The 14,783-nt window shown below is 39.6% G+C and overlaps 1 protein-coding gene across 8 annotated transcripts in view; it reads right to left on the bottom strand.

The window, feature by feature from the left end:
* The window catches only part of AGFG1 (ArfGAP with FG repeats 1), a 559,380-nt gene that overhangs the window by 313,294 nt on the left and 231,303 nt on the right, over positions 1–14,783 (bottom strand). For all 8 annotated transcript variants that reach the window (XM_085634550.1, XM_085634548.1, XM_085634549.1 and 5 more), the window contains exons 4-6: positions 12,717–12,879; positions 9,310–9,478; positions 3,513–3,632 (exon numbers count right to left, since the gene is read on the bottom strand). In XM_085634550.1, coding sequence (XP_085490676.1) covers positions 3,513–3,632; positions 9,310–9,478; positions 12,717–12,879 — 452 coding nt within the window. The remainder of the gene's footprint in view (positions 1–3,512; positions 3,633–9,309; positions 9,479–12,716; positions 12,880–14,783) is intronic.

Here is a 14,783-nt window from a genome sequence, read left to right on the forward strand (position 1 = left end):
CCTGCCCTGTTTGTTGCCTTCCTCCAACCCACTTTGTTGCTTGCTTGCCCAACCCCATGAACCTCCCCCCTTTTTGTTCGCCTGCACCCATCTCGACCCATGTTTGTTGCTTGTACAAAGTTGGAAACAATGGCACTGTTGTGTCATGCTGAGTGAAGACAGGAGGTGAAGGTTGAAAGGCAGAGTCAGACCACCTGGTTTTGAATGTGTGACCTACAAACAGATTTTGCAGTAGATGCATTTGTTAAACTAGCTTGGCCCATTTTGTTGGCAATACTTATAATGTAGAAGTAATGGAAACTTCACATTATCTAGTGTAATGTTATGTCATACACATATTACAAGGCAGTGTTACTGGTCTCTGTTTAAAAAAATTGCAGGGTCTGGGTTTAATCTTGTGTCAGTTAAATTTGGTGACGTGTTTTGGTATTTTTTAAATTCCCACTTGAGTATGAGACAAGACTGACACTTCATATTTATGAACTAGCCTTAATTCAAAAGAAAAACTAAGGAAACGGAGATTAGCAGTAAAACATATACCAAAAGGTATCGACTTAATTCAGAAAAATACAATACGGATTTAACAATGAATTGCACTGGCAGTTAATAACTAATTGCTACAGCTTAAATGAGTAAGAATCTTGAATGCTTCCCTCGAAACAATAGGTTGCTGTTTTAAAAAGGGGGTGGGACTGTTGCCCTGGAATTCAATGAAGTTATCCATAATGGGAAACTAGTAGTGCAAGCAAGTACCTTTTCTGTCTTTATCAAAGGATCTGCATGGACCTTCATGAGCATTTAAAAAGAGTATTGACAACATCAAAATGAGGAAGGATGTGAAACACCACATAACTCAAAACTAGGGAAATGCAAAAGATTTAAGAGAGCCTTGACTCCTCTCAACATCTATTCTTAAGTCAGTCAAGACAAAGGAGTCTGAGAAAAGTGTAGTGACCTTTGTGTGCCTGTTTTGCAATCTTTGCAAAATGGAATGTTTCTATTAGGAGTCGCAGTGGTCACTTTATCCCTAGTAAAATGAGGGAAACGTTTACTCAAAAGACTCCACTGCTATTTCACAGTAAGTGGAACACAAAACAATGTCCATCTTTCATCTTTCAGTGGAATAGCCAATAGCAGGAAAATTGGTATGTTCAGCTCCACGGTTTAAAAGGAGCTGCTTGGTCTAACCTCCCTGGTCTCTTTCTTAATAGTACCTAAATAGCCTCTTTACATCAAAGATGTAAAGTGTCATTTCTTTTGGAATTTAGGGATTCTGGACAGAAGAGAAAGTACTGTAAAGGTGTAAATGGTATTATAAGAACGCAATGCCTGAATGTCACTGATCTGTTTAGCAAATGGATCAGTGATATTCAGGCATTGTATCATTTAAGAAAGCAATGTTCCAAGACAAATGAGGTAATTCTAATTTGTGCATCGTCTAAAATAACTTTTAATATAATTGTGTGCCACAGGGGAGTGTCCTTATTGGGGGATACTGCTTGTTTAGCCCCTCTAGTAAATACTTATTCATTAGAACAGATTAAAAAAAGGATGTCCGAAAAAGACATTTTCTTTACGTTGTATTAGCAGTTAAAAGAGTGTTAAAGAGATGCAAACTCCAGGTTATGATAGAGACTGTACTGTTATCCTCTTGCTCAGTCGGTCTTGCAGGTTTATGTCTTTCCTGATAGACAGAATCACCTCAATTTAAACTAGGATTCTGCAGTGTGGCTCACAAAGGTAGACGAGTTTCAGGATAATCACAAACTATTTATATGATTTGATTTTATATTAGTTATATGTAAATGTATTTCGTTGGCACAGCTTGAAAACCCTGCAAAATGTGTCCCAGTGGAGCATATTGGATAATTCTAATTTGAATGCATGCATGCAAGTTTCGTGTTTAAAGTCTCTTGGACTGCTCCATGAAATCAATAAGAAGGAAAACACAAGAGGTCATACTGCAGGCATTTCAGAGTTAGATAGTCCAGTTCAGTGATAAAAGAAAGGGTTAAGAAAGTAAAAGAGAAGAGAAGTATCTCGTTGTCACATATCACACTGTCAACATGGCAATAAAACAGATATTCACTTTAGACGCTGCCCTAAGAGGAATTGTTTAAGAATGTGTGTGTAATTAAAGACAAGTGTATGAGATAGAGGATAAAACACAAATTATTTTTGATGGTGAGTTGTACACTACTGACCAATGATGGGCAAGTTCCCATGCAGCTTCGGAGAAGTTTCCTGGCATGAGCAACAGTATTTCCTGATAACTTAAAAATTCCTAGCCCTTTAAAAATGCCTGATGATTTCAAATGAAACCTGATATTTTCTTTGGTAATAAAAATATAAGTCTATATACGTTAGTTTGCAATAAGTCTTAAAAAAAAAACTGTATCGAGGCCTTTCAGGCCGAAATGCGTCATGGTGCATGTAAATAATTTGCATTAGGAACTTGAGGCTGTGTCCCAGCGCCTCCTTTTGGGATTTGTGCAACGGGTGTTTAAAGATACATACATACATATACATATAATACACATATATACACAGCTTGATAGTGATGCCATGGAACCGACATCACAGACAAGCAAGGGCTTAAATATGGTCCGCAGAGATGAAAGAGCTCTAAACTCGTCAAAAACAGTTACAGGGTAATATATGTGGCTGCAGGCTAAACCAAAAAACAGCTTGATTTAGGTTTTGCACTAGAATATCAAGTGCAATTTGCCTCCCCGATGTTTCCATTTTCGGACAAAGCTGTGACAATTCTCCCACGACAGAATTTCAAGGAGATAAGGAGTCTTCATAAACAAAACAAGACAGATGAATGCTACTTAGAACTTTCATTTTTATGTGTGGGAAATGGGCAGTAGTATCAGAGCTGGCAACATGGCACAATTAAACAAAAGTATTTAGAAGTGAAATGTTATGAAATGTAAAACTTTTCAACAAATCTCCAAACGCATGAACATAAAAATGCACTTGATTTTAGTGAGGAGCACCTACGGGAAGCATTATTAGTACGAGGCAGTGCATCATATGGCTCAGCTCCTAAAAACAATTTAGCAAAAGGCAGTACAACTGCAATAAGCTACTAATAATTAGTCTCTCCATTGAAGAATATTCTAACATGAATATGAACACTGGAGGAATTAAACTTGTAAAGTAAAAGAAAAAAATATGACAACAGTAAAAAATAAATAAAAAACACAGAGTAATAAAGTACTCCCTGAACAATTTTTCAGACAATGGTTAGTACCTCAGGTTTTTCAAACAATGCTTTGAAATTACCTAGAGCCAGTTAAAGCAATTTAGAAACATACTTCTGAATAAAGTATTTAATGAGTCCTGTTAAGGAAGACAGTCTGCCAAAAAATAATTAGATTGGAGAAGATTCAGAGCTTTAAATTTGGGATTTTACCAGTAATCAATTGATAGTATTAAATTTATAGGAATAATTAAAATGAACTCATTTTTTCTCATTAAGATTAAAAACATTCAAGCAATTCTACCTGTATTTGGGGGCTGAAAAGTAGACTGACTCGCTGTGGGGAAACCTCCAAAATTACTCGAACCACTAGACTGTCCAAATGCTTCAAAGTTTGCAAAATCTGCATTTGCAGAATTTTGAGCTGTAAATCATAAAGGAACAATGAAGGTTAATGGACTTAAATTTAAAAAAAAACACATGTAAACAAAAAAGATGAATTTCAACGATGACAAACAACAGCTTACAATGGTTATCTAATAACAGTAATTGCTAAAATGAAAAGATTTAAATGTTTAGAGATTTAAAACAAAATGATGTATTAGCTTGGCCACTTACAAGTCCAGTGGTTACCAGTTTTAGCTTTCCCAGGCTTTATCAGCCTTTTCATGTTCTGATGTAGGAAAGATGAATTTCTAATAGCTTTTTATGGAAATACTTATACTGAGGTCACTACAATATTACTACATTTGTACATCAATGACCATAATCCCTGACATAGATATGACCAAGTCAGAGCAAAGAGCAAATCAGTGTTTATGTCAATTCATCTACAAAACTTAAGAGGGGCTATGTTAGACCAGTCATCCTTAGGGTGGTCTTCCCGATCACCTTTTGCATGCTTACCTAATCTTCGACCTGTATTTTGTTGACCGTATGACTCTGAGCACGTTACCACTGCTGACCAGGGCTAAAGTGCATGTGCTTCTCCCCTAAACATGGTGACATTGATGTATATCCATTTTACATATTTAGTTTATTTGTAAGTCCATTGTAAAGTGGTATATCAAACCCAGGGCCTGTAACCTAAATGCTACTAGAGGGCATGCAGCACTGATTGTACCGCCCACATAAGTAGCCTTTCAAACCTATCTCAGGCCAGTTTACTGCCACTTCAACCTGACATTTAAAACCACTTGCCAAGCATTAAACTCCCCTTTTTTTACTACACCTAATTCACCCCTAAGGTAGGCCCTAGATAGCCCTAAGTGCAGGGTGCTCTGTATGTAAAAGGTAGAACATGTACTTTTAAGTTTCAAAATGTCTTGGTAGTGACAAACACCCAAATTCGTTCTTCACTATACTGAGAGGCCTACTCCACTTATAGGGTAGCATTGGAAATTCCTAAATACACTTTTAAGATGTAATTCCAGATTAAAAAGGAGTGGCTACATCATGTTTCTTATCTTTGAAATGGTAATGATAAATCCTCTGTCCCGATAAAGTTGGATTTACCATTAATATTTTAGAAATGGTCATTTTCCTCTTCTTATTGCTCTGTGTGCCTTGCAGGCTATCTCCAATACACGTCTTGGGTGAAGGACAGCTGCAATTTATGCATTCCTTCTATTCAGTCACAAACACAGGAAGGGTGAGTGGGACAGAGAACTCATCTGTATTCTGATAACTCTTCCTGGGCAGGAAGCGAGAGGGGAACTGACACACCTAAATAAGCAGTATCCTGTTTTCCACACAAAGGGCTGATTACTACTCCCTACTGATAGTCTGGAGCCATGGCTGGGAAGAAAGGTGTACCTGTGCATTTTAAGGGACTGCTTTGAAGTCACGACCCCTTCAAAGGCACAGCTGGGTGTAAGTACTGGGAATCTGACCGTACCATGACAGTACACTACTGGTCATGTGAAGAACTGTACCAGGAGTAAATACTTCTGTGCTACAAGGATTGCCACTCTGCTTGACTGCTGCTCTTGAAGAACTGGACACATCTCACTTTAACCCAGAGTGACTTCAATACTTTAAGCATTGCCACTGTCAATAAGCCTGGTTACTCTGTGCCAAGCTACCACAGTGTGAGCATAGGTTATCTTTTAGTGTATATCTAGCTTACCCTGATTAGAGGGGTGGCTCCTGCTTGGACAGGGTACATACATCTGCCAACCAGAAACCTCAGTTCTAACAGGCTATTACATTAATGTAATGACATTCATTTTCAACCTCGACAGACTAAATCAAGGAACATTTAAAATTGTGGTTATCATCCTAAAGAGCAACGCTTCTACAAAAGACAATGAAAAGTAAAAAATAAAAAAATAAAACAATGTTCACTCATGACTGATATTTTTAGAGCCGCTTTTTGTATGTGTCATCTCAGGAAGGGGAAATTTGTTTTTAAACTGCTATTTATTTCTGCGATCCCTTAAAAGAAGCGTGATAACTCAGACACAGTCTTTGCGCTGTAAGGTAAATCTTCTCATTTGGAATTATTCTTCATCATGGAGTATATTCAGTAACAAAGACCATTAGAATGTCCCTTTGGTTTCCACATGATCCCAGATTATTAAAAAAATAAGGCATAAAACTAAATTTTTTTAAAATGTACACATATAAAGGAAATACTTTTTAAAGCAAACCATATATACAGAGACTGGAGAAATTAGGCACTGCCCCGTTATGCCTCCATCCCTGATCAAACAGTACCTTACATTTTATTTCTTCTACTTGAAGAACCACAAGAGGCATCATAGATTACGAAGATACGGGTGGGGAGATTGGAAAATCACTCAAGGTGCCCAGGAATAAGAAGCAAAATTATTGCCATGAACATTTACCTTCTCCATTAAAAGGATCTTCATTAAAACCAACACCACTGAAACAGAGTAAACGCCTTACACCCAAGAGGGGAAAAAGAAATAAACCGTATCTAATGGAACATGGTTTCAAAGGCATTCTGCCCTAACAGAGAATCCATTTATATAGAACAGTCACTGCAGCAATTTCAGGGAGTTTAAACTTTTGTAGGAGTATAAAACCTCATGGGCATGTTCAATACCACAGCTGAAGTTGCTTAATTTCCCAAACCTCAGACTGTGTAATTGCAATTTGATAACAGAAGCATATTCAATAAAAATGTCCATCTATGTATGGCTTGCCAAAATAGAGATGCCCTTGTGCCCCAGTGGTCCAAGATGCATAGTAGTTCTAAAAATTCTACATTTATTTTCCTCTAAATAAGAATTTTGTATCTGCTTAACATAGTTGGTATGCTATGACTATTTTACTCGAGCTGTAGAATTAGCAACAAACGCAAGACAGATGAGCTGTCTAATTTAAATGGAAGTCTGAAATCATCTAATGGGGCAGAAATGGCCAGCATGATGGGCATTTCTATAAATTCAGATCATAATGACAAAAAGCCTGAATATGATTCACTTATAGCACAATTTTAACTGTTGAGAAAGTTATTATCCAAGACATAGGTCTCATGTCTTTTTTGTCTACAGTACATCAAACACAGAAAAGGTAATGGGAGGAATGCTTGCAATTTGTCTAACCACTGGCAATCGCTCAGTGTAGCATCACAACCCATCACTGTTTTGCTCAGCATGATACCTCTATTTGGAAGCAGCCATATGCAAATCATTCTCAAGCCTGTTCCTCATGGGAATAGTGCAGCCCAAACTGCCAGACCCTCACTAAACCCAAACACAACCACAACCAATATAGGGCCTGAATCGCCCTGATAATGGCTCATTATCCAGGTATAGCTTGGTTCCAGTTGAATCACCTTTGTGTGTTAGATGTACCACCCTAAGTGGTAAAGGCATGCCCAGACACTTGCCCCATGCTCACTGTGCTCACAATCTTATGTGCTACGATCTTGAAGGTCACTAGCAGGACTGACAGCCTGGACCATTTTTATCAAAGCAGATGGCAGCAAGCATCCCTGAGAGGACTGGGGTGCTCCTTCAAGAACTCTGGTCACCTGCTCGGAGGGACCACAACCTCTTGCTTTCTTCCCCAATAGACGTGTTAACTTCTTCAGTCCTCCGATGGCACATGTCAGTGTCAGACATCTTCGCCCAGCTCCTGCGGCAATTGGTAAGTCTACCTCCTGCCTTATTCAGCACGACAAATCAAGGCAAGCCCCATAACTCATGCTGGCTCCACCACAACTGGTGACACAGGGGAGGGGTTGCTGACATCCTGCACACAGGCAGTGGTCCTGTCTTCAGAGGCCCCCTTCCTAATGATATGGAAGTTGCTGATCCTACATGGGTGATGGCCTGTACTTAATGGTGGCCCCACTGCCAGGTCACATGAGTGTTCGCCAACTTTGATGCTCACACGGGCGACAGCCCACATTTCACAGTGGCCCCCTTCCTCATGACACGGAGGTCAAAGACTTTGGCAAGATCTGGATCGTAGCCTGAACTCTTTCTGCAGTTCCGACCAGAAATATCACACTTCACTCACTAAAATTCACACGTCAGGATCACCACTGGGCCTAGCCCCCCTCCAGGAGCTCTCCTATTCCTCACACGGTCCACTGGACTTGGCTGACTGGCAGAAGGCTCTGGTAAAGTAGTCTTGACCTTCTGTGTAATGGCCTCTCACCCTGCAGGCAGTTTGGCATACCTGCGTCCCTGGTCCCGGTTCCAGCAGCTAGAAGTCTTGGCGATCTTCTTTCTTCTGATGAACAATGCTGTTGAACAACTTGTAGGTCAAATAATCCCAACCTCATAGTCCAACTTCAGACATAAACGTGATTTAGTGTTCTTTCCTTTGAAATTCAAGCGAAGGGTTCCAGCTCCTCTGAAGTGCTCTCTCCTCTGCAATGTCATTTGTCAAAGGGACAATCTGCCACAGTAGCAGTGGCTCCAATTTTGACTTGTCCACAACACAGACCAAGGGAGGAATGGGGGATCACACCAGACTCCACTAAGAAAATACCACAAAGTTTCAAAGGCCTACGCCTTCCTCTCTGTGAAGATGGCTTGGTTCACACTTCAAGTAATATCAGTCTCGCCATCTCCCTGAAAAGAGTCCATGCTCTAATGACCTGTAACTCTTTCTGGAATTTAAGAGACCTTTGATGTGAACAGAGGATGCTCTGCTCCCAATTATTCAATGTGTTCCCCCCCAAACCGCCCTCAGGTACGTTAGAAATGCACATTTCCTGTCTGAGGTTGTAGTCCTGACTTCTCCTAACCTCTCAATGCCCTGAGTTTCTAATATGGAACCCACAGGCCTCCATGTTATGTCCCACACATAGGCACACAAAAAACATTATCTATCATACAGAGGGGACAACATCACAGCATGCACCCACAAGTGTCATGTGATGCCTGGCGCTACACACAATCCATGCAGGCCAGGGTTGAGTTAAGTTCACAGCCAAAGAACTTACACGAGTAGGCCAGTAGGCATCACTTGCATGGTACAAGTAAAAAGGCCTATTAACATTCATCAATATGAAACAAAAAACGGGTACACTGCCCCCACCACTGGTAAGTTCAGTAGCCCTCTACCATCGAAAGGTTAGTGCTTAATGTGTCCCTCGCAGCCTAACAAGACCACATTACTATGAGCGAGGCCAAGGTCATGAAATACATGAATGGGCATTGTCCATATCAGACGCAACACTGGTGATATTTACAATTAAGAAAAAGTATTTTCTCTAGATAGATCTAAGCCCCTCCGCTGAAGGAAACACTTCCTTGACATTCATCATCAGTGGAGTCAGCTGTGATTTTAACATTCTCTGAGTGTTGTACCAAACAAATAAGTATACAGTGTAATGTTTTTGCTCGAACGTAGAGGTAAAATATTGATCTACAAACAAAGATTGATCAGAAAAGTATTTTTTTAAATCTATCTATTTACTTGAAACATTTTTTTATTAGTAACACTATGTTCACCCATAGCCGCCTTTATGTGAGCAATCATTATAAAGCAAAAAACCCTACTCTGAAAACAGTGAAATTACCAGCCAGTGAATACATCACAACACAAACTAAACTGACATTCTGGAAAGACATTAGGGATACTAAAATGTGATCACTCATTTGGAAAATACATACCAGTGTGACTGTTGAAATGTGCAAAGTTTGCAAAATTTGTTGAAACGGTTGAGTGAGAAGCAGGCGCTGGAGCTGCAAAGATGTCTGTGCCAAGGTCGCTTAGGAGATCAAACTGTTTCTTTTCGTGCTGTGTTTGCGGTTGTCCTTGAGAACGGCTAGCCACAGGAGACTAAATGCAATATACAAATTAGTCAACAAGGTAGAAATAAAATCTCAAACATGGTGCTCAAGTAAATTGCACCCGGAAAATGATTATTTATTTAAAAAATGAAATAAAGCATACAAAATTACTGCAATTGTATTAATCAAAATATTGTATTGAATACTGCTTACCAGTTTATTCAATCATGTAAGATTAAGGATATTATAAAGCTAGCTCAAAGATCTCCACACAATAGCTCAATCAATTGCAAAGGATTTAACTCAGGAAGGTGTGCTGTGTCCTCTAGTAAGACATTGTGTGCCCTTTTTGATCAGATTCCATTTCCAATTAGTAGGTCAAGGAACTAGGTCAAGACGAGTGCAGACTAAATGACCTGAGCAGCCCATCCTAAGCGGATATCCCTGTAACTGTATTCTGGAAAATATTAATAGACTAACAGACTTGCTACAAGTTCCAAAACATATTTTCCTCACACAAGTATTCACAATATTTATATTTTAAAGAGTTCTAATTCTTTAAATGTGTTTGCTACACTGGTATAGACAGTGAGGTTTAATGTAGTGATTATACCTTGTTCTTGTTCTATTTAAAGCCCATGATTAAGACAGTATATGCTTATGGATTTTCATTGAAGTAAATGACTTAATAACCAGTCAGGCTGACAACTTATTTGGTACGAGACAAGTACTACACAAAATGAGTCTCCAAGTGCAGTTTTATGTCCTCCTTCACATGGCACTACATTGTGCATCATTTTTCTGTTTCAAAAGGTGATGCAGGAGAAAATTTAAGAAAGTGCCTCTTTAGAATCCATGCAGTGGTTTTAACTCCAGTCAATCTAAAGCCCTTGTCCTCGACCACCAAAAAGATTCTCAGGAGGCAGGGCTGCAGATGGTAGTGAAGGGAGTGTGTTTAGGCATTTGAGCAGGGGAAAGAAACGCTTGGGCATGACAGACACAATAAATTTGTCTCACACCAACTTACCAAGCGTAACGTGATAGAATAACTGCGAGCGCAGGTGCAAGAGACGTAGTATTGAGTTGAGACTAGATATGATCTGCACTGCACATGTACATAAACTTTTTGTTTCACTGGTATTAGTTTGAACGGTGTACTTGAGCATGGTTGCTAGTCTTGTTGCACATTTTTATGAATTCTGCAGTGCTTGCTTCCTATTTTCAGAGTTTGCTGAAAAACCCAAAGATGGTCTGTACCTGTTGTGTTGGCCTAGAAAGTTTCAGATGGGTCATATTTCACATTAAATGCAACATATAGTCAAAAATAGCTATCAAACATTTATTTCCATAGGTGTCAAAGAATATGGATAAGAAAAGCTCATCCAATTTTTGTGGCAAGCTTCATCAGTGGTGTCCTATTCCTATCTTGACAAGGGAATACCAGGAATGGACTCAACTTTAGCTTTATGGAGTTCCTAATACGAAGTTAATAGATGTGCAGGGATCCATGTATGCCAAAATTACCTCAAAGTAAACCCAAAATATATCTTTTTAACAGGGGGTACATTGAGTAACATTAAAAACGGATTTGTTGAGTGATGTCTTTGAGGTCAATGGCTCAAACATCCGCTATTAAGTGCCAACATGTTTCAGTCATACACATTGCCCAGTTGGGTCAATGGTCTTCATCAAGACTGGCTAGATCTATACCTGGAGAGCATACACATTCATGCATTCATAAGCCTACTAGGAACAACACTCTCATACCTCCATCAATAGTCATTAGAAATAAACCTTCAGTGTGGTTAAAAAACGGTGGTTAGGGTTACAGCTTATCTACATCGTCATTGTATTAAAAGACAGGTAAAAGCAAGCAAACACTGATTTCCAAAAGGGATGTGTAGCGGCGACACAACAAAGAGAGTGAGAGGAGAAATGATCTGTTGCACAGCCACCATATCAAAGCCATATCACAATAAATGTGACAGAGTCGAAAATGACTATCACACCCCTATTTTCCATTGGTCTGAAAGATTATGGCTAGACACCTCACACACATTTGTGTGAAATGCTTCTTCATTGGGTCCTTCTCCCATCCTGGTAGGTGTACACCACCTAACTAGGTCTACATGAAGCCTTTCATGAAAAGTTTTATCAAGAAATCATTGGCCATGTGTACAACCAAGAGCTATCAATAAACAATTTTGACCAAGGTAGACAGTGAAGGTGGTATTCATAACTCACTGAGAATGACTTGGGAAGAAAGAAATAATGTAGCCTCAATTTGAAAACCCATTTCCAGCAACAACATTTAGCCTTGGATCCTAGGATGAAAGGCTTATTTTGTTTCTTCAATTAAACTTCCCTTCAAGCTCTTGGGACTAAGATAAGTGATGCTACCCGAGAATAGGCTTCTTAGTTCAGTAAAGCTTGGCATTGCAGCAGATCAAGACTGACTGGACAACATAAAAGTTTTTAGTTTCGACCCTTTGAAGAGCTAACAAATACTACATCTTAAATCTGCTATGATGTTTGTTCCCCAAAATGATTCTTTTAGAAGTGTTATGCAAAGGAAAAATAAAAATAGACCAAGAACCTTTCATAGAGTACAGAGTGTTAAGACATAACTTTCAGAGGGTGAGCTTTAGAAATATTCCTAAACATTATCATAGCCAAGTATTCCCCTGAAGGTCTCTTCGGTTTGTTCCCTCGCACCTGCATTAGGATAAATCCGACTAGAGGTTCTTCCTTCAGTTTTTGTTTTCAAAATTGAAACTTGGAAGGCAGGAATATTTCAGGTTGCACTTAAATACTAATTTACATGTTGTCACGGACGTCATTTACGGCAAGACATTAATTTGATAAAAGCCTACATTTTCAAAATATGGGATTTAAGACTTCTTTCCCCAACTGTTTCCTAATCTGCTGGTTCCAAAACCCACTAGAAAATGGGACAGGTTTCAATAAACTAAATAAATTGAGCAAATGTAATAAACATGCGAACAAGCTAGGATTAATACTGATTTGTTGGTCTAAGACTTCCTAAATGGTACAATATTCCTGTGATGGACTAAACAGCTGTAAGCCACATTTGTTCAATGTTTACTTCATGTGTTGCAAATAACTGTACGGAATTATCAACACACTTACGCTGATATACCAACTCACAAAATGAGTGTCACTTTACCGAGGTGCGCACGTTTTGTTTTTTTTCTTCAAATACAAGATGCCCTTATTCCTCATCAGCAAATAATCGCAATTCCCAATTACTAGTTATGGTTACTTACCTGACTTGGTGTTCCCTTGTTTAAGTGCAATGGTGGTGCAGATTCTCCTAAGAGAGTTTTAAGTGGTTTCACTTCAGGTGTGCTGCTTGTACTGCTTGCTGAGGAACCTGAAATGGAAGCATGGACTGAGGCCACAACCTTTGCTTGCTCCGGAGGCACATACCTTCAAATAAAAAAATAAAAAAACAGTAGATTACACATTTGAAAACATTAAGTTCTAACATATATATAGTTGGAGTTAAAACACAAAACTAATTTGTGCTGTAACGGGTGCCTGTTTCTTGATCAACTCACATAAAACATGAATGCCTGTGAGTGTAAATAAAATGGAAAAAAATAACACAAACTCATTAAAGAACAAGTTACTTACCTTCAGTAACGCCTTATCTGGTAGAGACTATATCCAGCTGCAGATTCCTTACCATTGAATTTTCCAGGCGTCAGATTGGATTCGAAAGATTTTTTGTAAGCAGTAGCCTCGAGTGCTCGTGGGTAGCGTCGATCGTCTCTGAGAGACGCCGTCTGTGCCGGAGATTACATCTGCAGCACCTATATGGCGGCCACCTTGGCACACTGACGTCAGTTTCTTTTCACGGCTTTCTACGCCAGAAGCATGAAGACATGAAGAACACAGACCACTGGTGTGGAAAGCCAAGGCACTGAAAGGGATCACAATGTACCTACCTATCTGCCTGCAAAGCAGGGAGGATTTGTGGGTCAGTAAGCAATCTGCAGCTAGATATAGTCAATATCAGATAAGGCAAAGAAAACTTGTTTATCGGAGAGAGACTTAGAGCCACAGATACCTTACTTTTGAATAGATACCAAAGAAATACCTCAATGGAGGTGGGTCGACAGAACAATTTCACACAAGTCCTCCTGCGGGACTGATGTGGTAAATAATTTAATTACCGGTACTTAATTTGATGCGGAAAATCTATAATAATAGCTCAGTAAAATAAGAGGCAGAATCCGTGGTATTAGAGGTTCGGAACGGGCTTTATTCCAAAATCAATTCGAATTGAGGACTCCATATTCCGTCACCACGAAGGTTCAGGAAGTGAAGGACAATACTTTATTGACAGATAATCATATTTATAGAAGAGGCATTATAGTGAAACAGATGCAGGAGGCGTAACAGTTGATAACAGAGATAAAAACATACATGCGTAACTAAAATGGGTGTAACTAGGCGTAACTAAAGAACGTCATTAGGTATGATGTCACAAATGGGTGGTTCCATGAAAGAATTTCGCAATGTCAGCAAAAATACTTGGCAGAGATGCGCGCGCAGCAGCATGACGTGTGATTGACGTGTAACTAGAGGGTGAAGGGGACTTGACATTTAGCTCTACATGTGGAGACAGAAGTCTGGGGTTATGTCAACCTAATCCCGAATCATATCTAACATCCTATGTTTAAAGAACTATGTTATCCAAAAGGAGAGGTCTCTTATGATAGAATCTTATTCTATACTGACTATACTGACTGTTAGTGCGTGTACAAGCGTCTAAGTGTCTACATGAGATGCAAGGGCAGAAATCTTCCATAGTAACAGGGCTATGAATTACTTGCATAAAGACAGAGAAGCCGGGCCCTTTTACACGGTAGCTAGAGGAATGTTTACTTAAACTGCTAGACAGGAATGCATTGGATGAGGAGCGGAGCAGAGCAGATAATCTTGAAGGTGAAATACAGTTTTTGGCAGGCAGATAGGCCGACAGGCCGAGTCAGGCACCGTTAGCCGCGCAGGGAGTAGGACAAAGTTCATGGATACAGATGCGAGCTCAGACTGGAGCTTTCAGAGGCAGAAGGCAGGAAAAGGCTTAATGGCAGAATCAGGGCCTACTCGCCTGGACTGTAAAATGGGATAAATGAACCATATAAAGCCGGTGGCCTTTCATACTTAGGAATAGAATATCCGGCCCATTCATGGCGGATCTGAAAGAGGACATGTTGACGGTGGACGCACATGTGTTTGCGTCTTCATAACTGGAACTGGAGGGAACATACATGTACTTGTGATTTATACATGAAACCGTTGGGGTCCAAGATAGGGGACATAAC

This window comes from Triturus cristatus, chromosome 11, assembly GCF_964204655.1.
Source record: "Triturus cristatus chromosome 11, aTriCri1.1, whole genome shotgun sequence".
In the NCBI taxonomy this organism is placed as follows: domain Eukaryota; kingdom Metazoa; phylum Chordata; class Amphibia; order Caudata; family Salamandridae; genus Triturus; species Triturus cristatus.